We start from the raw sequence: 27,484 nt of genomic DNA on the forward strand, positions 1-27,484 counted from the left end.
CGCCTGCTCCTGCCCCAGCCCCACCGAACTCATCTCCATTTATCTCGACTCCATTTTCTCCCCCTTGGTCCAGGAACTCCCCACCTACGTCCGTGACACCACCCACGCCCTCCAGCTCCTCCAAAACTTCCGATTCCCTGGTCCCCAACACCTCATCTTTACCGTGGACATCCAGTCCCTATACACTTGCATTCCCCATGCAGATGGCCTAAAGGTCCTCCGCTTCTTCCTGTCCTGCAGGCCCGACCAGTCCCCCTCCAGTGACACCTTCATCCGCTTAGTTGAACTCGTCCTCACCCTTAACAACTTCTTCAATTCCTCCCACTTCCTACAGACAAAGTGGGTGGCCATGGGTACCCGCATGGGCCCAAGCTATGCCCACCTCTTTGTAAGATACGTGGAACAATCCCTCTTCAGAAACTACACTGGCCATATCCCCCACCTCTTCCTCCGTTACATCGATGACAGTATCGGCGCCGCCTCGTGCTCCCACGAGGAGCTCGAACAGTTCACGCACTTCACTGACACCTTCCACCCCAACCTCAAGTTCACCTGGACCATCTCCAATACCTCTCTCTCCTTCCTGGACCTCTCTATTTCCATCTCTGGCAACCACCTGGAAACCGATATCCATTTCAAGGCTACCAACTCCCACAGCTACCTGCAGTACACCTCCTCTCACCGACCTTCCTGCAAAAAGGCCATCCCCTATTCCCAATTCCTTCACCTCCGCTGCATCTGCACCCGAGATGAGGTATTCCACTCCCGGACATCCCAGATGTCCTCGTTTTTCAAGGGCCGCAACTTCCCCTCCACAGTGGTCAAAAATGCCCTCAACCGTGTCTCTCACATTTCCCGCAACTCATCCCTCACACCTCCTCCCCGCAATAACAACCAAAACAGAAACCCCCTCGTCCTCATATACTACCCAACCAACCTCCGGATCCAACGCATCATCCTCTGACACTTCCGCCATCTGCAATCCGAACCCACTACCAAAGACAATTTTTCCCTCCCCACCCTTATCTGCCTTCCAGAGGGACCACTCTCTCCGTGACTCCCTTGTCCGCTCCACACTCCCCACCACCCCCGGCACTTTTCCATGCAACCACAGGAAGTGTTACACCTGCCCCTACACCTCCCCCCTCACCCCCATCCCAGGCCCTAAGAAGACCTTCCACATCAAACAGACGTTCACCTGCACATCTGCTAATGTGGTATACTATATCCACTGTTCCCGTCGTGGCCTCCTCTACATCGGGGAAACCAAACGGAGGCTTGGGGACCGCTTTGTGGAACCCCTACGATCAGTTCGCAACTAACAACTGCACGTCTCAGTCGCGAACCATTTCAACTCCCCCTCCCACTCCTTGAACTACATGTCCATCCTGGGCCTCCTGCAGTGCCACAACGATGCCACCCAAAGGTTGCAGGAACAGCATCTCATATTTTGCTTGGGAACCCTGCAGCCCAATGCTATCAATGTTGACTTCACAAGCTTCAAAATCTCCCCTCCCCCGACCGCATCCCAAAACCAGCCCAGCTCGTCCCCGCCTCCCTAACCTGTCCTCCCACCTATCCACTCCTCCCACCTCAAGCCCCAACCCCATCTCCTACCTACTAGCCTCAGCCCACCTCCTTGACCTGTCCGTCCTCCTTGGACTGACCTATCCCCTCCCTAACTCACCTTTACTGGCTCCAACCCCGCCTCCTTGACCTGTCTGTCTCCTCTCCACCTATCTTCTCCTTTATCCATCTTCTATCCGCCTCCCCCTTTCTCCCTATTTATTTCAGAATCCCCTTCCTCTCCCCCATTTCTGAAGAAGGGTCTAGACCGAAACGTCAGCTTTCCTGCTCCTCTGATGCTGCTTGGCCTGCTGTGTTCATCCAGCTCTACACCTTGTTATCTCAGATTCTCCAGCATCAGCAGTTCCTACTATCTCTGCAAAATTGTACTGTTGGATGAACTTTACTTAAATCCTTAAATATACTAATATCCTAGCAAATTGTACAACAAGAAATGCAGAGGGCCTTATGCCAAATAACTGTGGGCGTAGTAGTAATTAAGAAGTAAATATACTTACCAGAGGACTACATACATGCCAAATAGCAGAAGCATCATGCACTAGACAACTAACCAATCCCAAAATAAAAAGAGATTAGATCAAGACTCTGCAGTTCTAGCACATCCAACGGCAGACAAACAAACATTTAAAGGTGGTGATGGCTTTAGAAATATCCCAACACGTGTGGGGAAAAAAGACAAGGCTAAAAATTTCCATTCATTTTGGTCAGAGATACTAAGTGGACATAATTTGATTAAATCTAAGTGATATCAAGAAATGGACTGAAGCATTAGATACCGTATGGGGTAGAAGTCCTGACAACATTTAGGCAATAATACTGCAGACTTGTGATTCAGAACAAATATCGTTCTGAGCTAAGCTGTAACAATACAGCTGCAATGCTGGCATCTACTGAACAATGAGGGAAAACTGACCATGCATATCCTATACATAGAAGTACGACCTAGGCAATCACTGCCCCAGTCGACTCTCAATCACAGTGATATCAAGTGGCATTAGCTGAACAATAACTGGCTCACTAATATTCAGTTTGGATTCCACCAGACCCACTCAGCTCCAGACCTCATTACTGCCTTTGTCTAAACACGCACAAAATGCTGCACTTCAAAAGGAGAATGTTGCCCCTGTCAGCAAAGCAACATTTGACCAAGTATGACATTGAGGTGCCTGAGCAAAAGTGGAGTTAATGGAAATCAAGGGAAACCCCTCCACTGGTTGGAGTCATGCCTAGTACAAAGGAAATGTTGGTGGTTGTTGAAAGTCAGGCATCTCAGCAAGAAGTCCTCAGTATAGTGCCCTAGGACCAGTCAACTTCAGCAGTTTCATTAATAGTCTTCCATCCAAAGCTGGAGTAGGAATCCCGATAGCTGTGCAATGTTCAGCACTGTTTACAACTCCTCAGACTCTGAAGCAATGCACATCCACATGCACAAAGACCTGGACAATATTCCGGCTTGAGCTGATAAGTGCAAATATCATTCATTCTACACAAGCACCAGACAATGACTGTTTTCAACAGGAAAGAATCAAACCTTTGCCTCTTGACATTCAATGGCATTACCATTGCTGAGTGCCTCATTATTAACATTCTTGAATACCACTGACTAGAAACAATTCGATTAGCCACAAAAAATACCATGGCTACAAGAACAGGTTAGAGGTTGGGAATTCTGCAGTAAGTAAATCATCTAACTTTCCAAAGCTTGTCCATCACGTACAAGCCCACAACTCAGGAGTGGAAAAGAATACTTACCATTTTAAATTACAACACTTGGGGTAGGGCCCAAATTTATGAAACAGTGGTGAATCAAAAAGTGGGGAAAGTGCACCAGGAAGTAATTTATGTGCTAAGTGATAGAAAGGATGACAAGAAAGATACAGATTTCAGATCTAAGAGGAAATCAGTAGATAAGACTGGAGATTACAAAAATTATAAAAAAGGACAAAACTTAAAGCACTGTATTTGAATGCGTGCAGCATGTGAAACAAAACAGACAAACTAGTAGGACAAATTGAGATAAACAAGTATGACCTCATGGCCATAACTGAGACTGCAAAATGACCTAGATTGGGACCTGAATATTGAAGGGTATGTGACATTTACAAAAGACAAAAAGTTAGGAAAGAATAGAGGAGTGGCTCTGTTAATTAAAGATAACATTAGCACAACAAAGAGAGATGATGTAAATTCAGAAAACCAGGACGCAGAGTAGTTTAGGTAGAGATCAGGCAAGATGAAGGCAAGAGATCACTTGTAGGAGCTGTGTACAGACCCCTAACAGTAACCACATGGTAGGACCAGGTATCAAGGAAGAAATGATGGCAGCTTATCAAAAGGTACAATTATAATGGGGGATTTTTCCTATATAGAATGGGAAAAAGTAGTCTAGATGGAAGAATTCATTGAATGTTTCTGGATAATTTCTCAAACTTGTACATTATGGTACAAGTGAGCAGGTGATACTAAACCTGCTTTCAACCAAGATAGCATTAATTACTGCCTTCACCATCAAAGAACTCCAGAGTAGCAGTGACCATAATAGGATTGAATTTTACATACAGTTTGTGAAAGAGAAATTTGGGTCAATAACTAATATTTTAGATTTAAACAAGTACAATTCTGACGGCATGAAAGTAAAGGTAGCAAAAGCAGAGTGACAACTGAAGTTAGGTCAATAGAGTTGCAGTAGCAAACATTTAAGGCAAAATTCCAGATAGTGCAGAACAAATACTTCCAACACTTGGAAAAATTCTACGGGGCAGACCCAGCATCCGCGGTTAACTGAAAAAGTCAAAAGGTTGCAACAACATCAAAGGTAAGACATATAGATGCAAAGATAGGTGTCAGGTCAGAAGACTGGATAGAATTTAAAAAATTCTATTAGATTAATAAGGAGAGAAAACTTAGAGTATGAGAGAAAGTTAGCCAAAAATATAAAAACAGATAGGAAAAGTTTCTTCAGATACTTACTTTGTTAACTCTTTTTAAGTGTTGCATTTTGGAAAATGAATCTGGGGAATTAGTAATGGAGGACAAACTGAACAGATATTTGTGGAAGTCTTCACAAGACAGGATGCAAGTAAATCCTTGAAGTAGCCATATATCAGAAACTGAAAGGGAAGGAGGAACTCAATCAAGGAAATAGTACTGTGTAAATCATTGGAACTGAGAGTTGACAAGTCCCATGCCCTGATGGGCATCCTAGGGTCTTGAAAGAAGCAGTTGGTGAGATAGTTGATGCATTGGTTTTAGGTTTCCAAAACTGATTAGATTCAGGGAAGGTTGCTTTGGATTAGCTATTTTCCAATTTAATTCTTTTATTCAAAAAGGGAGGGAAGTCAAAAGTAGGAAACTACAGGCTAGTTAGGTTAACATCTGACAAAGGGAAAATGTCAGAAGCTTTTATTGAAAAATGTTATAACAGGACACTTGGATAAGTTCAAGGTAATTAAACAGAGCCAGTATGGTTTTGTCAAAGGTAAATCATGTTTAGCTAATTTATTAGAGCTCTTTAAGAAGTAATTTGTGCTGTAAATAAAGGGGAACCAGTACATGTGTTGTACTTCGATTTCCTGAGACATTAGAGGTTATTGCAGAAAGTAAAAGCTCATGGCATAGAGAGTAACATATGCTTGTGGGGCACATTCACAAGTACCCACTCTCTTCACCACTGACACTCAGTAGCAGCAGTGTGTACTATCGACAAGATTCACCCAAGATCCTTAAACAGTTCCTTCCAAACCCCTGAGCACTTCCATCTAGATGGACAAGGGAATCAGGTACATGGGAACATCACCACCTGCAAGTTCACCTCCAAGCTACTCGTTATCGTGACTTGGAAATATATTTGCACTCCTACCCTGTCACTGGTTCAAAATCCTGAAATTCCCTCCTTATGGGCATTGTGGGTCAACCTACAGCATGTGATCTCCAGAGGTTCAAGGTGACAATTTATCATCATCTTCTCGAGGACAGCAAATGCTGACTAGCCAGCAATGTCCACACACCACAAGTGAATCAAAATATCCTTTGCACCCTTTCTATTTAACAGTATGTTGCCAGGACAGCAAAATTCCATTTATGAAGAATTACTTGACAGGCTGGGTTGTTTTTCTCACCCTGAGGGCGGTTGGAGTCTGTAACATGATCATGATGTGCGGGTAAACACCTCAACTGCTGCAAACTTCAGGCTTGCGAACCAAACACTTCAAAGTGGGATTCCAGTGGGTGTCCGATTTTTCAGTTTACATAAACAGTGGTCAAGCAATGTTTTTCATTCTGTAAAGTTTCTATGGTTCTATTCTATTTTATTAGATATTTATAAGACAGTGCTGTACATTACCATTTTAGTTAACATTGGCTTTGAATTGCTTGGAAATTTGAGGATAACAATATAATTTTATTCGCTTATCCTCTCTTCATAATCAAACACCCCCTTCAGCAAAGCTTACTTAGTAGTGATTAGGAGAAGTAATTATTGCTGACTTTTTCTCCTCAATGCTATCAGACTTTGCACTCCAAATACATTTGAGAAGATGTCATTATCAACCAGCGATCAATAGCTTTCATCATTAGCAAGTATTTTACTGTCAAGGGTGCTTACCGGTCTTGAATATTATACTGCATGTTCAAATCATTAATAACAAATGGGTTCCTGAGCTTTGCATAAGCTACCGCTTTGTCCAATAGAAATCCTTAAAAAAGACAAAAAGAGTAGTGAATTCAAGATTTCTAACTTAGCTGAAAACAAATTCTACATCTTACTGGCCAAATAAAACAATTAAATGATGGAATTATACTTTCCAATATTTATGATGTATGTCACAGAAGCCAGTTACAACAGCAGTGATCAGAATGAACAGCCGTACTAGGAATGTTAAGTAATTGGTATAAACCTGGATGTTTTGTGCTACATAAACAGATCTACAAACAGTAATGCTAGCAACTGCTGCCTTAAATTGATGATCTTTGGAACAATTTATCAAAATTATCACAAATCCCTATTTTTGACTGTAAACTACGGTAGATCTAATTTCCTTTTCATAGTAAGTAGAAAAATAAAACTAGACTCTCAACTTCAACCTTAACAACTTGCATGGATAATAACTGAAAAGATATATTGGCCTCCGTATTCTAGGCTGAAGGGAGAAGCAAATAAATCATGTAGAATCCAAGTTTGAATGTTATCAAGTGGCTGTTTCATGAAGCAAGAATGGAGCTTGATTGTAATGCTTTCACAGTTGAACAATTTGGCAACTCTGACCATCTGGGCTCAAGTTGTGAAGAACAGCCATGCAACTGAGATACTGGGTGTTTGTAAATATCAGTAAATCTGTTAATTAGTGCTGTCTACAGACTTTCTATTGCCATTTGCACTGGAACTTACTGTAAGTGATAGACAATGCAATTAAAGGTTATAGGGGTCAAACAGGAAAGTAGGAATTGAGACCACAACGAAATCAATCATGACCTGATTGAATGTCAGCAGGCACGAGGGCAGAATGGCTACTCCTTTTCCCAAGTCCTAGGTTTCTATGATTTAAAATCAATTTCAATGCAGCACTCTTTACAGGGTTTACACTCTTTACACTTATGAAGAGTACATATCATCTTCTGGATTAGTGGGGCAAGAGGACATCAATTATGTGATTGTGATACTTAATTGCATGTGTACAGTCACATGTTGCTAGTGATTTTATTATTTAATAACAGTAAACGATGATCATCTCTACAATTCCAAAATCTGGGAAAACAACAGAAAATACACAATAAAGCAAATGATCTCAGCGTTTGAAGGGTAGTAAGATATCATATACACAAAAAAAACCTATACCTTTTGAATGGAAAGAAATGAGACAGTCACAAAGTGGCCACTGTTCCACTGGCTCATTTAGAATTGTGTCCTCTTCAAATATAACAGTAGTGATGTATTTAAACCTACAAAGTCGTCCCAGAATCTCACTCATTGGCTTTGACTTTGATTTCTTGGCCATGGCACAAATTCCGACCACAATCTGCCTTTCTGGTGGCTACAGAAAAATAATACACAATTAATCAAAATAATGGTCTATATAACATCCCTGGTAGCAACTGGATATTTTTCAAAAAAGAAAGTCACCTAGAGGCATTGAACAGAAATATGCTGTTGTGCTGTAAATATTAATTCCAGCACTTAGCAAAAAGTTAAATGTTTACATCTTCATTTAATTCAATTTAAACTTCAATTAATACACAATACATTGACTTCAAATATCTTGCAAAACATTCTAAGAAAGCAATTAGTGCTCAGCACTCACGGAATCATATTCTTCATCTTGATCAAAGTCTTCAAATTCTTGAGGTTTCATTTGATGCAACAGTTCCGTATCCTCCGAACCAAGAAAAAAATTATGAGACTCCAGGCCGTGAGCAGACATGATTGTTCTGGTCTGTGCTTTCTATCAATATCAAGCTGCCAGATTGCTAGCTATAGTATCACCTCTGTGCAACCAAAAGAAGATTGCTCAAGTGTGACTGTCCGATATGTGGGTAGGTGCCAAATCCACTTCAAGTCATTACTGCAATGTCTACATATTTAGTCCATGCATGTTGTTAAAGCTTGCAGCACATCTTATTACTTGGCAAGGTTACAGCCTTCCATCTAAAAATACAGCAGACCAAATTTCACATGAGTGTTAAGTAAATACATTTGTCATCAGATAGATTTACAAGAACATAAATCTGTTATGCCAACTGCCTAATTAAACCAAAAATATGAAATGTTTGAATTTAAAATAACTAAAGTGACATGTGACTGTAAGAAGAGATGTAGATAGAAAAGTAAAGGCTATTTCCTATAGTGCTATACTCAGTCAAAATGGTTAATACAAAACAATCACAAACACTACAAGAGACAATAGGCAGGAGCTCCAAGTTCGAGGCAATTGGAAAAGTTCTTCCCAGTTACATTCAAAATTGTAATCTTTGGATACTGTTTCTGGGATAACCCCTACAAGGCCCGTGGCCCATGGAAGAATCACTAATTAATCTCCCTGTGGAGCTGGTTGATGAGGAGTTCCCTTGGTAACAGGCCCGCCCAGCCGGAAGTCATCACCTGAGTCCTTATAATAGCATCTCTGAGCAGGTTGTTTAGATAAATAGTTTCAATACAATAAAATAAAGCAGACCTATGCTCCTTCCTGCTCTCCCGACCTCCTGTGACTTTTGATTACATGCAGAGCCCGTTAAGAGCTATGCAAACAAATACTGAATTAACTACATGGGTGTTTTTGCTGGTGATGGTTAGTAGTGTAAAAAAGAACAATAAACATGGCGATTTTGGTGCTGGGAAGATCGCACAGTTGTATGTCATAACATTTCTGGGTATAGAGAAAGGAAAATAAAGCAGACCCATTGCCTCTTCCCGCTCTCCCTTACTCCCTTCACTTTTGATAGTTGGCATTGCCCAAAATGGGCTTTGCTTCCGAATGGCTAAATGGCTACACAGGGTGTTTTAGTGATCGCAGCTAATAATTTAACAAAATAAGATCATGGTAATTAGATGGTAGGACAGTAGTTCAGTTGTGTGATAGCACTTTCAGATATAGAAGAGAACAAAAAAACCAGACCTAGATACATACAGCTGGTTCTGATATAACACATTAATTCTGTTCTCATGTGATCAAACGTTAAAAGAAAATCGCTCAATAACCACGACATTTAAAGTGATGGGATTACAGACAATATAGGTAGGGAAAGTTCACGTTCTAAACCTAGCATTCTATAATTCTTCATTTGTGTTAAAACCAAGTCGCATTGAAGAAACACACGTTATATCAGAACCAACTGTATAGAAAAACATTTCAAGCTGACCAAGAAAGTTCTTGTGGTGCTATGGTAGCATCCCTACCTCAGAAGTGAGGAGGCCTGGGTTCAAGTCACACCTGATCCAGAGGACGTATAATAACATCTCTGAACAGACTGATACAAAAATATAAAGTAGACCCAGGGGCCTTGTGATGCAGTGGTATTGTCCACACCTCCAAACCAGGAGGCCAGATTTAAGTCCCACTTGCTCCAGAGTTGTGAAATAACATCTTTGAACAGGCTGATTAGAAAATAAATATTAAAAAAAATCCCAAGCACACATTGGTCCACCAATGCTCTCGATGCCTTTAGAGAGAGGTGGGCTGGGGGATACAGTGCTTTATTTCCCCCTGCAACTCCATTTTGATTTAGTCCATTCTCGCTGTCCTGCAGCTCTCCCACACCCCCACCGACTTTTTGATGGTTCACATTTCCCATAATGGGCTTTGCATTGCAAGCTTCTAATTGGCTGCACAGGTGATTACTGGTGGTGGTTAATAGTTTTTAAAAAAAACACGGTGATATGGTGGTGAGGGAAAATAAAATCATTCATTTGTAAAGGCACTTCTGATATAAAAATAAAGCAGACCCAGTTTAAAAAGAAACAGACTCAGGGGGCCATTCTGGCACAAGTGTTAGTATTCCTACCTCTACGCTGTGGTGGGCTGGGTTCAAGTCCCTCCTGTTCCAGGGGTGTTTAAAACATCTCTGAACAGGCTGAGGTAAAAAAAAAAAGCAGATCCACGTCAGTGATTTGGTGGTGGAAAGACTGTTTCGTTGTGCGATAGTACTTCCAGTCCGGAAAGGGAAAAATAATAAAGCACACCCAGGCATGTAAATATTAATTTGGCCACACAGCTGAATTACTGTTGATGACAAATAGTTATAAACAAAAAAGATATCACGATGATGTGAAAAAATATTCAGCTGTGAGAGACAGCTGTTCTGGATATACAACAGAAAAAAGCAAACACAGAGGGTTCTTGTATCAATGTAGTAATGTCCCTACCTCTGAGCTAGGAAGCCGGGTTCAAGTCCCACGTGCTCCAAAGGTTCATACTAACATTGCTGATCCGACAGATTAGAAAATATCTACAAAGCAGACCCAGGGACAGCTCTATGGAATTGTCTGTTTCGGGCCGGCTCTAGCCAATGTACACCATGAATAGTGACTCGATTTTGATGTTCAACAGTAAATGAAGTTCCTTTTCAGTTTGGCTTTCTGAGTTAATACACAGAGTAAAGAAACATTTTGGACAACTTTGCCTTTCAAATGAACGCAACTGCTGCTATTTGGGAAACTAGAACTTTCTGACATACATGTAGAGAATCAGTACCAGTATGCTGAAAGAATGAGATACCGTTTAATTAGGCAAACGGGATAGAAGGGGATCACCAACAAAGAGACATTTTCCTGCCCGCTTATGGGGTCCTGACTTTCAGCAAAGAGTTTAAACTGCCTGGAGCCCAAGTCAAAATCTTTGATGAACTGGCCTGTTCATGCCACAAGTAGTGGCTCTATTTTGGTGTTCAACAATAAATAATGTTCCTTTCCAGTCAGGCTTGCTGAGTTATTACAATTTCCAACAAAATTCATCAAAAAGTATTCAATTTTCCACAAATCCATTGGACAATACCATGGAACATAGATTTTTTTTTGGCCCCTCTTTGTATAGCAGCTCCTTGTTTAAAGAAATATGTTTTCAAAACTTTCTGTCAAAGCTCACAGGCTCAACCCCACCTCTTGACCTAGGCTAACGATGGACCTAAAATCTGTCATATAAATAGAACCTGACACTAACATGCAATAAAATAATTCTTGTTCAACAGAAAAGCCGCTTCTCGTTAGACGACTAAGTGATCTTCCTCTACCACACCAGACCAAGCACGCTACGTAGATTCTGATTAAGAAAAAAGACGGTAGCAGCAAACCTACCACATGGTGAGGTACAGATTCAGTTTAGCTGCACATAGAATAGTATCATCATTAAGTTGGAATGTTTACTCCATATTTCACAATCAATTTCATCCAGACAGTAAAATGTGGTCCCAGCACTGACCCCTAGGAAGTATCAGTATACTACACTTCAAAGTGAAAAACAATCACCCACCATAATTACTGCTGTCATGAAGCTACTTTGAAATATAAAATCAATTGCAGGGTAATTCTCCTATTCCATATGCCTCAATTTGTTTACCGGCTTTTATAATAACACTTTGTCAAGTGTATTCTTAAAATTTATGGAGTTAACATTCACTACATTCTCTTCATAAACCTTCTCTATATTTACCAAAAACAAACTAGCTGTGTCAAACATACCTTTTAAAAATCAGTGCTGGTCTCCTCAATTAATTCCACTCTCTCTTCAAGTGGCCACTGACTCTTATTTCCCCTTGTTATGGATTTAAAAATCTTGCCTACTATAAATGTTAAATAAACCTGCCTGGAACTAGCCTTAAAGCTATTACTGAATAAACGTAATATTTGCTGCTCTCAATCTTTTGCCACCATCCTCTTGTCTAGAGAAGGTTTAATGAAAAACACAGGAGACATGTCAGAGGCCGCACTTGGCATATCTAAAAAATGAAGTATCAATCTGGTAAAGCTACCAAACAAGACTACTCTCATGCCGAACGGCATAGCAGCAAGTGTTAGACAGAGCTCCATGATCCAACAACTAATGAATCAGATCTAAGCTATGCAGTCCTGTCACATCCAGTAATGAACCATGATGGACAATTAAACAACTCACTGGCGGAGAAGACACCACAAATATCCACATCTTAAATGATGGAAAAGCACAATAGATTGGTGCAAAAGATAAAGGCTGAACCATTTGTAGTAATCTTTAGCCTGAAGAGGGGAGGCGATGGTCTCATGGCTTTATCGCTGGACTGAAGGACTTGTCCAGAAGAAAAAGATGATGTTCTGAGGACTTTACCAGCTTCAAAATCTACCCACCCCCGACCTCATCCCAAGACCAGCACGCCCCTCTCATCCGCCTCCTTGACCTGTCCATCTTCTCTCCACCTATCCGCTCCTCCCACCTCACTGACCAACCCCCACCCCCACTTCCTACCTACACTCACCTTTACTCGCTTCATCCCCGCCTCCTTGACCTGTCTGTCTTCTCCCCACCTATCTGCACCACTATCCACCTTCTATCACCGCGTTCCCCCCCCCCACCTATTTATTTCAGAGCCCGTTTCCCTTCCTCCATTTCTGAAGCAGGGTCCAGACCCGAAATATCAGCTTTCCTGCTCCTCTGATGCTGCCTGGCCTGCTGTGTTCCTCAAGACTAGGGCATCTTTGCAGGAGTTCCTCAGGGTAGGGTCCTAGACCCAACCATCTTCAGCTGCTTCATCAATGACCTTCCCTCCATTACAAGGTCAGAAGTAGGGATGTCTGCTGATGATTATATAATGTTCAGCGCTATTTATGATGTCTCAATATCTGAAACAGTCCATGTTGAAACACAACAAGACCCGGACAATATGCAGGTTTGGGCTGACAAGTGGCATGTAACATTCACACTTACAAATGTTAGGCAATGACCATCTCCAAGAGATAATTTAACTACCACCCTTTGACATTCAATGGTATAATCAAGACTGAAACTCCCTATTCAACATCCTGGGGGTTAATACCAATTAAAAACTCGCTGGACTCAACGTGTAAATACAGTGGCTACATCAGCAGGTCAGAGACTAGGAATACTGCAGCGGATAAGTCATTTCCTGACTCTCCAAAGCCTGGCCACCATCCACAAAGCACAAGTCAGACGTGTGATGGAATATTCCCCATTTGCCCAGATGAGTGCAGCTCCAACAACACTGAAGAAGCTTGACACCATGCAGGACAAAGCAGCCTGCTTGTTACCATCACATCCACAAGCATCCACTCTCTCCACCATTGATGCTCAGTAGCAGTAGTGTGTGCTACATGAAAGATGCACTGTAGAAATTCACCCAAGATCCTTACACATCGTCTTCTGAACCCATGATCCCTTCCACCTGGAAGGACAAGGGCACCAGATACATGGGAAAACCACCACCCACAAGTTCCTCTCTAAGCTACTTACCATCCTGATTTGGAAATATATCACTGTTCCTTCACTGTAACTGGATCAAAATCACTTCCTTACCCAAGGGCATTGTGGGTCTAACTACAGCACATGGACTGCAGCAGTGCAAGAAGGCAGCTCATCACCACCTTCTCAAGGGAAACTAGGGATGGGCAATAAATGCTGACCAGCCAGCAATATCCACATTCCACAAATTAATAATTTTAATTAAAAACAGACATTTGGACCATGTGACTTATCCATCCAAAAGAAAAGCCAGCCTTTTCAGCACATGGTTCTTTTCACTTTTTACACAATGTATTGGGTCTCCTCTCCCTGGCTCCAGAGACATTTTGTCAAGTTTTTCAAAAACTCAATTAGTATTTGAGCTTTGCCTTGAGCCTCTACAAATTTGTCAGCCTCTTTGTCTTTAATAGGAACCACTTCACCTCCTGCTACCCACTTACAAGTTACTTGCAGTTAAAAGATGTTTGGGTACCCTTTCATGCTGACTGCCATTCTACTCATTTATTCTAATTTTCTTGTATTCTTTTCCAGTGTTATTTTCTTCTTAAAAGTCTTGTTTTTGATTTTGTTCTCACTTAAAAAAAACCTACCATGCGTCATAAACCCCCAATCTTCATCTCTCATCATCCAAGGAACATTGTTTAGGTTTCCTTACTTTGGTTGTGTCAACACAGACTAATATCTGTATTCTGCCAGGATGTATGGCCTGTATGACCGTGATCAACCAGGTAATATGTTTCTGTGATGTCGATGAACGCTAGATGTAAACAAGACAGTAGCGATAATTTGTCTGCTTGTCTTCAAGATATTAATGCAAGATACTTTACAACCACCTGTGCAGACAGATGGAAACTCGGATCAACATCTCATCTGAATGATGGCACTTCTGACAGTCTAGCACTCCTTCAATCCAGCACTAGAATATCCCTGAAGCAAAACTTGAACCTGGAACATGTGGCTTAGAGGCAAGTGGACTCGCAATCTATCACAGCTGATTTATGCATTCTGCCTACATTGGAATTTGTCTAGTCTATAATTGAAGCAACTTTTCCACAAAGTTCACAGCTCTGTTACAAATGTTATTGCTAGTCTTTGGTTCCATTTAATGCTGGCTAGACCATTTCTCGTTGTATTGAAATTAGCCTTCTTCCAATTTAGACATTGTGCTTTAGATTGTTTCTCCCTTTCTCCACCACTCAACTAAACCTTCTGATACATTAGTTACCCTTGCCAAAATGTTTCGCAGATTACTTAGCTTTCCTTGTTTCCCAGAACTAGATCCAGCCAATGCCTCCTTTCTAGTTGTAGCAAAATCATACAGATATGCAGAATTCTTAATGCATCAGGATAACTTTATGGAAATTCTTCTGAAACTGTTTCAGAAATGTCCTTCCCACCTTACACTTTAAATTACACAATGTTGCTTTTTCTGCAAATTTTCCTCTCTCATCACTATTTGGAGGCCTTTAAATTGAACCAATTTTGTGATTTGTTGTTTCTCGACCCTAACCAAATATCTCAAGAGGCATCCCCTCTTTCTATCACTGCAATATCTTCCCTAGTCAGTACTACCACCCCACTTCCCTTACAGTATTTACCTTTGCTGAACAATTTATACCCTGGTATATTAAGTGCCACCATCGTCACCATTTTTAAGCCACATTTTTGCTATTGTCACTACATCATATTGCTATCCTGCATTTGTGCCTTTGGCTTACCAACCTTGTTTATCAAAAGTATATTTATACATATGCATTATAAACCCGAGGTTGTTGATTTGCTTGCCGAGTTGGCTTGTTTTTGTTCAGACGTTTTGTCACCACACTAGGTGACATCATCAGTGGAGCCTCTGATGAAGCGACGTTATTCTACTTCGCTTGGAATTTATACTGTCCGGTCCGTTATGGTGAGTCCTGTCATTTCCAGTTTTGATCTGTATGGGTTTATATATGGGGTCCAATTCTATTTGTTTGTTGGTTGAAGTATGGGTGGAGAACCGTGCCCCTAGGAATTCCCGTGATGGCTATGTTTGGCTTGGGCTACTACGGTTACTTTGTCCCAGTTAAAATAATGGCCTTCGTTGTCCAAGTGTACACACATTAAGGAGAGTTCATCGTGCCGTTTTGCTGGTAGCTGATGTTCATGTATGCTGATGGCTAGTTTCCTTCCTGTCTGCCTGATGTAATGTTTGTGGCAGTTGTTGCATGGTACTATGTAAACCACGTCCGTTCTGCACGTTGTGGGGAGGGGTCCTTAATCCTTGTAAGTGTTTGTCATAGAGTGGCTGATGGCTTGTGGGCCACCATGTTTCCTAGTGGTCTTAGGAGTCTTGCTGTCAGTTCTGATATGTTCTTGATGTAGGTAAGTGTGTTCGATCGTACTGTGTCCTCCTGTTGTTGTCTGTTATGTAGGCATTTGTGGATAAAGTTGCAAGGATATCCGTTTAAGGCGAGGATCTTGTATAAGTGTTGTTCTTCTTCCCGGCGTAATTCTGGAGTGTTGCAGTGTGTCCTGGCCCGTTTAATGATGTCACCTAGCATGGTGACGAAAGGTCTGAACAAAAACAAGCCAGCTTGGCAAGCAAGTCAACAACCTTATCCAAAACTCAAGCTACAAATCTTTGCCAATACTTTAAGCATTATAAACCTGTCTGATTTCATCGTAGGCTTAGTCCATTTATATCTAATATAGTATTACTACCCACCCTAGTACTCGCCAACACTTATTTTATGCACCTATTCCTCTTTGCTACTTCTGTAGGTTGGTGCCAATCACACATCGCCCATTTATTTAACTTAAACCCTCCCCAATTACATTAGTAAACTCCCCACAAGGACATTAGTCCCAGTCCTATTTAGATGCAGTCCCTTTTGAATAGATGCCTACTGCCCCAGAATTGTCCCAACACATCAAATTTCTGAAGCCCTCCAATTGTATCATGCTTCAAGCCACACACTGACCCTTTCTACATTTCTATTTCTACTCTGGATCGAGTAATCCAGAGACAATTTCTCTCGAGGTGCTATATTTTAGTGTCTACCCTAGCTCTTGAGCAGCTGCCCTTAGCAGGTCTCTACATGCCCTCTCTAGGTCATTTAGTACCAGCATGTACCACAGTTTCTGTCTCATACATTTTCCTCTACAGAATAACTCCTCCATGATGTACCTACCCTGGCACCAGGGAAGCAAAACACCACATGAAATCTCAATGACATTTAAAGAAATATTATCCAGTTGATTAAAGAATTGTCTACGCTATTCTGTCCTGAACTTCTTTGCCTGCTGGTGCTATGGTCTAGGCGGCAATCCTTCTGAGCATTGCCACTCACAGCACTGAAGATTCCTGTACTACTAACTACTTCCTAATGTTCCAGATGGCCACTGCCTACTAACCTGAACTCTGCCTGTGCAATAGCTATCTCCTGAAATGTATGGTTCAGAAAACTCTCATCCTTCTTTCAGTGAATCCAGCTGCCCCTCAAGCCCAGAACTCGGGCTGGAGCCACTTCCTATTCATGCAGTCACTTAAGACATGTGAAGTACAGTTTTTGATGTGTCACTAAAATTTTTTTGAACATGGTCAATAACGCTGAATTTTGAAATCACCCTACTCGCGTCACTCTGTTCTTACTCTCAGTACTGCTCTTTTGCTCTCTGCTACTTCCTCTACTCTATCTCACCACCGGACTCACTTGTTCCGTCACTGCTGCCACCACTCTTTCATTTCTTCATTGTTCTTACTGTTGCTGCTGCCATTTCTTCTTTTTTAAATTGAGTTAATGTCACTCTATTTTCTTGATCTTTGTCCTCTACCATAACTACAATAATTCTCACGGCATCCTGGTCATGACAAAATATTTTTCACTGTTAGGAAATAAAACTGAGAGAGTGGAAAATCCAAAACTGAGTCCTCAACTTCCCCTTGTGCTCACTTCATACTGGTCTAAAAAGTTATCCTGACGCATTAAGAATTCTGCATATCTGTATCTTTTACACCAATCGTCAGTTAATAAAAGGGCATTTCTGAAGCATTGCAGGAACATGCATCTTATCAATAATTGGATCTTTATGCTCTAAATAGCTCTTACAATCTATGGCAAGTTTAATTTGTACAACTGTGCAAATGCAGCAACCTCAAGTTACAAGGAGTAACAAGCTGCTATTTTTGCAAGTCTAATGGTTCAGCAATATTGTGACTGGAAATCAATGGGCAGCAAGGTTGGAATCAGAAGTTCAAACCACAATTTTTCAACCTTTATTAGATATAGACACGGTGCCAGAAGAGTGGAGGGCTACAAATGACCATGTGCTACACCAAATCAGTTACTACTCTATATAATGCACAGACAAAACATTACACAATTGGTTTGGAAAAGACATTTTTAAAAAAAATCATATGTACACCTTAGTGAAATAGAAGAGTGTCTGTCTTCAGCAATGTGCTGAAAAATGCAACAATAAGCCCATTTCATAGACTTACTGTAACAGAAAACATGCATCTATAAAGTTATGGCTTCCTGTTAGTTTTTATGTGACTTCTTGTGCATAATGACAACTGTTTTGTAAGCAAATATATCAGTTACTAATTCATGCAAAATGTGACACCAAAAAACAACAATGAAATACATAATCAGCTGATGCAAGTATCCTGCTGTACAGACGGAGAAAGAAATGTTAACAAAAACAGCACTCAGGCTTGGATTTTTCCAGAGGTGTCTTTTTTTTTTTAGAAAGTAAAGGATATATCCAACGAAAAATATGATGTGGAGGTGCCAGTATTGGACTGGGGTGGACAAGGTCAGAAATCACACGACACCAGGTTATAGTCCAGCAGGTTTATTTGAAAACACAAGCTTTCAAAGCCTCACTCCTCCTTCAGGTGTTAGAGAGAGTGGTAGTATCAGACACGGAATTTATAAGTCAAAGGCTCACACCACTAATGAGGATGTGTGCACGCATGGGAGAGGGTATATGCGTGCGCATGTGTGTGTGCGCACTTGCGTATGCATGTGCATAACTGTGGGAAAGAGTGCGTGTGCGCATGCGCGTGTGGGTGCGTGTATGTGTGGGATAGAGAGAGAGTGTGTGCATGCTTGTGTGCGTGAAAGTAAGTGGGAGAGTGTGCGTGCGCGCGTGAGAGAGAATGGGAGAGAGAGAATGTGTGCACACGTATGGGAGAGAGACTGCGTGTGCATGGGAGAGAGAGTGTGTGTGAATGCGCACACACTCACTCCCTCCAACATGCACACACGCACACTCTCTACATCGCATGCGCACACACACACATGCGCACTTTATCCCCCATACGCGCACAAGCTCTTTCCCTTGCTTCATCGCGCGCACGAGGGAGACAGTGTGTGCACGCACATGTTAGTGTGTGTGTGGGGAAAAAGTGTGAGATAGAGAGGGGAGAGAGTGCGCGCGCATTAGAGTGTGCGCACGTGAGTGAGGGAGAGAGTGTGTGCATGTGAGTGACAGTGTGTGAGAAGTCTCTCCCTCTCACACACAGGCTCTATCCCCGTACGCGCTCTCTCCCTCACTCCATCGCGCGCACGAGGGAGACAGTGTGCGCGTGCGCACTCCCTCCTGCACACATGCGTGTGAATCTATGGGGTGAATTTGTATTTGCAGATATATTTTGTTTTGTTCAAAAACCACTCAATTTATAGACAGTCAGTCAATGTGCCATTTTATAAATTCCTACTTTACAAATAAAACCAGTCTGACCCCCAAACTAAAACACAAACAGATTCCAAACAAGACCTCACACCTAACGTGCATTGTCTGACCTAAACTGTCACCTCTCCTTTACACTGATAAAACCTTCAGTTCTCTCAGGACCTTGACTTGAAAGGGATCCAGGGATCTACATATACATATTAATCAATTAAACCTTCTAACTGATTAAGAGCTTTAACACAAAGAACAGGAGCACGTATACAGAGTTTTTAAAAGAAATCGACACACAAAAAGTACAATCCGCCGTTACCTTCGTGACAGACCATAACAAGAAGACATAACACAACCAGACATACAAGTCACCCTACTGTGCATTAGGGACATATCAGAGATGACCGCAAGACCACTCAGACCTCCAGCTATCAGGGTAGCCCACAAACCAACAACCACCCTGTGACAGCTACTGACGAACATCAAGGACCCCATACCCACAATCAATAAAACTAATGTAATATACAAAATACCATGCAAGGACTGTGAGAAATATTACATAGGCCAAACTGGAAGAAAACTGGCAATAAGGATACACGAACACCAACTAGCCACCAAGAAACACGATCAATTCTCACTGGTCTCAATACACACAGACAAAGGACACGAATTTGACTGGGGCAGCAAATCCACAATAGCACAATCCAAACAGTGACATGCCAGGGAATTCCTGGTGGTCTGGCATTCCAACCAGAACTCCATCAACAAACATATTGAACTGGACCAGATATACAATCCACTGAAAAACAGAACCAGAAATAAAGCCAATCACCCCAGCAAACCAAGGCATATAAATGACAACCAGGACGGAATACCAACGCTTCACCAGAGGTGCACTGATGATGTTACCTAGCAGGGTGATGAAATGTCTGCAACCAAACACACCGGCTCGGCGAGCAAGTCTACAACCTCATCCACAACCCGAGCTACAAATCTTCTCAAAAACTTCAAAGCATCTAAGGTTTGTTTAATACATCCTCATCAGTGGTGTGACTCTTTCACCTTTTACTTCTAAATTCTATGTCTGATACTGCCTCTCTCACGAACACCTGAAGGAGGAGTGAGGCTGCGAAAGGTTGTGTTTTTCAAATAAATCCGTTGGACTATAAACTGGTGTCGTGTGATTTCTGACCTTGTCCAACTAAAAATGCCGATGGGGCCCAACAACTTAAAAAGTTCTCTGTAGCGTACTGGATTGTGAGCCTAGTTTTTGAACTCATGTCATCTCTCCAGACCCCTTACGTTCCACGCCAGTCCCTTACCTCGCCAGCGGTCCTGTTTCCCTCTCCCTGCCCTCCCCACGTTCCCGGAGGTCGCTCTCACTCTGTCAGCAATGGTGCTGATGCTGCTGATCAGACGCAACCGGGGGCTCGGCCCATTGCCTTTTCCATACCTCCGGGTCTACAACCTCAGTGGATTTAAATTAAAACCGAAGACAAGAGTGGACAAAAAAGACACAACATCTAACAGGAACTCCTTCAGGGAGAGACGCCAGTCTTCTGCACTAGTCCATGACTCTCTCCGAGTGACCGTTACCTCTCTCCGTTCCCTCGCGCTGCCGCCACCGCACGCTCACTCCGTCCCACAGCAATAAGTGTCCGGACCGATCCACTTCCGCGACCCAGCTTCTCACTTCAGTTCCGTTTTTGCAATTTACCATGCGGCTTCCGAGAAGGCGAGAGGTTGTAGTTAAATTTATAAAATAAGTTGTCTTAGTTTAGTCAAGCCAATCAAGTGTTATTCTTCGGATGTGAAGGTCTATAATGTCAGCAATCTCATTTGAAAAGCTGATTCAGACTGGCAGTCGTTTCGGAAGAATGTTTTTGTGGCGTCTCACAGATTTATTAAAGTTCTTCAGGATTTTGGGCACCAGCGTTGATATTGTCATTTGTGTCTTGTGGAGGATTCATTCAAATCAACCTACAACACCAGAGAAACTTCAAGACGGACGGCCTCAACGGGGATCTTGGGTTCATGTCGCACTACAGGTGACCCCACCACACTGTACACTCTGTCTCTCTCTCACACACACACACACACACAGTCTCTCTCTCTCCCTCACACACCCTCATACTCTCTCTTTCACACCAACACACATCACTCTCTCACACACCCACACTGTCTCCCTCTCACACACTCTTTCTTTCTCTCTCCCCCTCACACAATCTCTCTCTCCCTCACACACACCCTCATACTCTCTCTTTCACACATACACATCACTCTCTCTCACACACAGTCTTTCTTTCTCTCTCCCCCCTCACACTCACCGCACACACACGTATGAATCAATGGGATGAATTTGAACTTGCAGATACAATTTATTTTGTTCAAAAATCACACAATTTATAGACTCAGTCAATGTGGCGTTTTATAAATTCCTACTGTAGAAATAAAAGCAGTCCGACTCCATACTAAAACACAAACAGATTCCAAACAAGGTCTAAATAAAAACTGCGGATCTTATAAATCAGGAACAAAAACAGAAATTGCTGGAAAAGCTCAGCAGGATTGGCAGCATCTATGAAGAAAAAACCGAAGTTCAAGTTTTGGGTCCAGTGTCGAAGGGTCACCGGACCCGAAATGTTAGTTCTGATTTTTTGCTCCACAGATGCTGCCAGACCTGCTGAGCTTTTCCAGCAATTTCTGTTTTTGTTCCAAACAAGGTCTCACAGCTAACATGAATTGTCTGACCTAAAATATCACCTCTCCTTTACACTGATGAAACCTTTAGTTCTCTCAGGACTGTGACTTGAAAGGAATTCGCGGATTTACATATACATATTAATCAATTAAACCTTCTAACTGATTAAAGATTTAGCAGCATCTTAGGTTTGTTTAGTACATCCTCATCAATGGTGTGAGCCTTTGATCTTTAACTTATAAATTCTGTGTCTGATGCTACCTCTCTCACTTAGACCTAAAGAAGGACTGAAGCTCGGAAAGCTTGTGTTTTCAAATAAACCTGTTGGACTATAATCTGGCGTCGTGATTTCTGACTTTTTAAGGCAACTAAATAAGTTGAATACCGATGGGGTTTCAAGATATTATTTAGTCATTAAATCATTTACTGCACAGAAGGAGACCATTCAGTACATTGAATCCTTGTCAGATCCCCACAGAGCAATCTTTATAATCATGTTTCTTAAATTACCCAGTTTCCATATGATGGAGAATCTCACATTCCAGTAAAAAACAATATGTTCAGACAGGTTTTGGTCTGGGATCTGACTTGTCCAGTACTAACATCAGCAGAGATCAAAACATGATTGAAAAACTGGTTGATAAGGAATCCCAGGCTTTATAAATAGTAGCATAGAATACAACAGCAAGGAAATTGTGATGAACTGTTATGAAACATTGTTTTTATGTCCAGTTCATTGTTCCCCTTATAGTAGAGAGCTTGAGCGGAGATTATCTTGAGGAGACTTGGAAATGGAGATGAAAATAATCTGTTCTCATTGGCAGAAGGATATAAATGAGAAGACATGGGTTTCAAGTATTATGAATGCCAATGAGACTGATAATATTTTAGAAAAAATTGAACTTCCAGTGAAGATGTGAAAGGAATGCACAATACTTCACATTTTAAGATTTTATTGTAGATCCACCATTGATTAAACCTATTTGAGTAGATAACCTATACTTTGAATTACAGACATGATCTCTAATTAACATTTAAATCTACCAGAAAATCTAACAGCAATGTTATACTTCAGTCTGTCCATCAAATAGACACTCTATTCTCCCAAACTCAGTCTGCAAGGATTCTTGGTTCCCAGGAATTTAGTTCCATTCATTTCCTTTCCCAACCTGGTAACTTTTAACTGTGAATTGTCTTTCAGTTTTCCTGCAAATTCTTCTTCTAGCTTAAGCTAAGTGAATTTTCCAGCCTCATTTAAAGTTATCACAAGTTTGATCATATCAATTTGAGTGCAATCTCCCACCCACATTTCAGCATGATCATAGAATCATAGAATTTACTGTACAGAAGCAGCCATTTGACCCACCGTGTCCGTCCTGGTTCACCATTCCACTTTCCTTGCAAACTACGTCTCCCATTTCCAACTTCGCTTTCATACCCAAAGGCCTTGATTTTTTGTGACCTCCCAATTTTGTGTCACCTTTCCCAGAACTTCATGCAGTATTTAAATCTCTTTAACCAGATTTCAGCCTCTGCCTTAGTACCAAAATAGCTGTTACCTAAGTCATAAATGACATCCTATTGATACCTAAAATATCAGGCTGCTTGTCCAGTAAAGGATGAGCAGAAATTTCCTCCTATTTTGGAAACATCAATGCCACTGTTTTTGCCCCGTTACAGACTCAATTCTCTGGATAACATCTCCATTCCTCCCCCTGGTTGTGACTTGCCACTTCTATCTAGCCCCTGTCTGAAGATCCAAGAAGACTAACTTGATTTTGCAATTCAGAAATATCTTTTAGGTGACCTGTAATCCAATCCTACAATGGCTTCCTATGCACTGTTCCCTATCTCAAAACCCATTTCCACTGCAATGTGAAACACGTATCCTTGTATCGAGGTAGGAATGCTAATTAGCCATACTTTAGACATTAACTCCATTTTGTCTTGGAATTAATTAGCCAGTTTCAAGTGTAACCATTTACAATTTTACATAGAGTCCCTACAGTGTGGAAGCAGGCCAGTCAGCCCATCGAGTCAACTCTGACCTTCTGAGGAGCATCCACCCAGAGCCAGCCCCCTACCCTATCCGTGTAACCCTGCATTTCTTGCAGCTAATCCGCCTAGCCTGCACATTCCTGGATACTGTGGGCAATTTAGCATGGCAAATCCACCTAACCTGCACATCTTTGGACTGTGGCAGGAAACCAGAGCACCTGGAGGAAACTCACACAGACATGGGAAGAATGTGCAAAGTCCAAATAGACAGTTGCCCAAGAGTGGAATCAAACCCAGGTCCCTAACCCTGTGAGGCAGCAGTGCTAACACTGAGCTACCATGCCGCCTTGGTTGGTTTGCCTGCTCTTTGTGTTGACTTGCCATGTATCTGCTTAGAGTGTTCTTCACCTCTCACAATTTGGCAGTGATTTTTCTGGTCTCTGCCTTCAATATGACTTGAATTTCTTTCTACAAAGTTAGATCCTCTTTGGACTTGAACAGATCTAACAAAGACAATTCTGGCAACAATTCGCTCTCTTATCAATTTTCATTGCCGAGCTGCATATTCACAGGTTTGTAGAGGCCATTAGTAAAATTGCCAATGGATTGTCCTGGAAGATTCTGTTAAATCTTGCCCTTTCAAGATATCTATAGTCTTTAATAAAAATAATTTTCAAAGCTTCTATAGTGTCAGCAGAAGAATGTGTACCTTCTTATTATCTGGAAATTTCAAATATCTGCTATAGTATATTCATGAATATGAATATAACAGTCAATTAACTGGTTCTGCTTCTGATTTGAAACAATTCTTCTTAATACCTCCTGGGGACTTGGAGTCTAACAATCTAATGATCACTTGTGGGTGGGAAAAATATAGTCCACTCATTGACTGAGAGTATGGGGCCTATCAATTGTGTCACTCTAGAGGCTCCTGCATTGCCAAACATTTGACCAGAGCTATCTGTTTCTGACTACAAAGGTTGCTAGTTCTGGTTTCAGGTATTCCTGGAGGTCTGACCATGAAAGTATGATGATGGGACATCCAGCATTGTGGCCCCTGATTATCCCAGTTTTTAATCCAACCTAAATAATTAGATAATGCTGATACCTTCACTACCCTTTTTAAAACACTCGAGAATAAACCCGTGGGCTTTCGCTCTGGGTGATAACATTGTTCTTTGAAATCAGGCACAATGTCCTCAGTTAATCAGGCTGTGCAATTTGAAACATTCTTCAACACATTTCCTACCGTTCAGTGCAGGACTTAATACTGTGGGTTTTAGTTATATTCCTAGATGGTACCATATAAGTTATGATCTAGTTAGGGACTATACCTTCGTTGTTTAAAGCCAGCAAAGTTTGAAATCCCAGATACTTACTAAAAGAATGCTCTACTATTTTGAACTTACGTTGTATCATCCAGAATCAGTCTGAATTAACAAGCAAACTGCGGGTCAAATGCTCATTGAGTACATCAAATGGTAGATGCAGACCAGACAGATCCTGCAGACTTCTCAGCAATCCATGTAGAAGTTAACAATACTGTGGATCACCAAATCTCATTAAAAGTTTGCCTCCTTCACAAATCTTTGCTTTTAAAGGTCTAGTTTCTGAATTTCCATAAGGTCACAACTTTGACTGCCTCATGGATTGTTCACCTTTGTTATGATCCCAGCTGATGTTATTATTGGACAAGTCAAAACCCAGACTGAAACTTGGCTTGATAGATCATATTTTGATTTGGTTTCAACAAAATGCTCTCGTTAAAAAAAAGCACGCAATGCTGCAGATTTTGCTTTTAACAAAAATGCACAAGTTTATCAACAAAAAAATGAGAAGATTAAAATAGAATAAGCCAAACTATGTTCAATAAATTCAACGATTTTTAAGCACAGTAAAAATATTATTCCATTAATCCCAATGCACACCTTTATTAATTGAGAATAAATACAACAGCTTTTACTCAGTACCCAAAAACACACTCAAAAGGCATTTATTAAGGTTTAGTATGTAGGGCTACTTAATAAGAAAAGAGCCTGTGGCATAGGGCAGTATAATAGCACAGATAGAAGGTTGTCTAACTCATAGAAGATGATTTGGGATAAGGGGAGCATTTTCAGGTTATCACTGTAATTAGTGGAATGGTACAGGGATCAGTGCAGGGGCCACAATTACTTACAGTACATATCAATGAATTAGATGAGGAAAGTGAATGCAGTATAGCCAAATTTCTGGATGACACATAAAATAGGTGGGAAGTGCTAAGGATAATACAAAGATTTTGCAGAGGAACAAATGAGTGGGAAGAAAACTTGGCAAATGGATTTATGCACTTTCGCTGGACGAATAAAAGAGCTCATTATTATTTAAATAGAAAACGACTGCAGAAATCTGTTACACAGAGATTTGGGAGTATTTGTGAACACATCATAAAAAAAAGGAACAGATAAGTTGAGCAGATAATCAAAGGAAAGATATACTAGTATTTGAGGCAGTGCAGATACGGTTCACTACTTTGGTCCTGGGCATGTTCATGATTTTCTTATGAGAAGAGTTTGAGTAGGCTGGGTCAACTCACTGAAGTTTAGAAGAATAAGAGGCCACATTATTGAAACATATAAGATTCTTGGGGTCCTTGACAGCGTAGATGCTGAGAAGTTGTTTCCCCTGTGGGAGAGTCTAAGACCAAAGGCAAAATCTCAGGGTAAGGGGCCACCCATTTAAAACAGAGATGATGAGTTTCTTCTGTCAGAGCTCAATGAATCTATGGAATTCTCTACTGCAGGGGGCCATTGAGCTCATTAAGTATATTCAAGGCTAAGGTAGATTTTTAATCTGTACGGGAATCAAGGGTTATAAGGAAAAGGTGGGATTATCAGATCAGCCACCATCACATTGACTGACAGAGCAGACTCAATGGGCTAAATGGCCTGCTTCTGCTCCTATGTCTTATGGTAATTTCAGCTTCAGTAAACAGGCACTGTTCCAGTTTTCTCCTAGCTTCAGTTGTTGTAGCTGCACCAGGCAAGTATTGTTCCATACAGCCCCTGGGACTATAAGGAAACTCCAGCTTGTTAGAGCTAACAGCAGCCATTTAGCTATATGGAGCCACCTTCTTTTGTTTTCTCTCCAACCAGTTGCCAGCTCTCTAGCAGACAGCTTCCATTCAACTCCATTGAACTGATAAATACATTAGGGCTTCCCCGAACCCATGACAGCCTGGAGCTACCAAACTCTCTGAGTCCAATCTGCACTGAGCCAGCTAACAGCAGCACCTTTGCTGCATAGAGCCTCAGACTTTGGTCCTGACAAACGTTTTGACAACAACTGACTGATTCTTGAACTGGCATTCATTGACCTTTGAACTGGTTTGAATGACATATGAAAAATCTTGCTCCTGTGTTAACAGGATCAAATGTAACAAGTATTGGAAGATACAAAAACAGAAATGCTAGAGCAACTCGGCAGATCTGGCATCATATATGGAGAGAAAACAGAATTAACGTTGCGAGTCCAAAATTAACAATTTTTTAGGACCCTTCAGATGCTGTGCCTCCCGAATTACCCATAGAAATTCCTGTCATTGTTGCTC

At 41.4% G+C, this 27,484-nt stretch overlaps 1 protein-coding gene across 1 annotated transcript in view; it reads right to left on the reverse strand.

Moving 5' to 3' along the window:
• The window catches only part of ppip5k2 (diphosphoinositol pentakisphosphate kinase 2), a 198,270-nt gene extending 177,442 nt beyond the window's left edge, over positions 1-20,828 (reverse strand). Inside the window, exons 1-4 of the mRNA XM_048593691.1 lie at positions 20,516-20,828; positions 7,884-8,227; positions 7,421-7,616; positions 6,191-6,281 (exon numbers count right to left, since the gene is read on the reverse strand). Coding sequence (XP_048449648.1) covers positions 6,191-6,281; positions 7,421-7,616; positions 7,884-8,003 — 407 coding nt within the window. The 5' untranslated portion in view covers positions 8,004-8,227; positions 20,516-20,828. The remainder of the gene's footprint in view (positions 1-6,190; positions 6,282-7,420; positions 7,617-7,883; positions 8,228-20,515) is intronic.
• Between the last annotated feature and the right edge of the window lie 6,656 nt (positions 20,829-27,484).

The sequence above is a fragment of the Rhincodon typus genome, chromosome 3 (assembly GCF_021869965.1).
Source record: "Rhincodon typus isolate 14 chromosome 3, sRhiTyp1.1, whole genome shotgun sequence".
Classification (NCBI taxonomy): Eukaryota; Metazoa; Chordata; class Chondrichthyes; order Orectolobiformes; family Rhincodontidae; genus Rhincodon; species Rhincodon typus.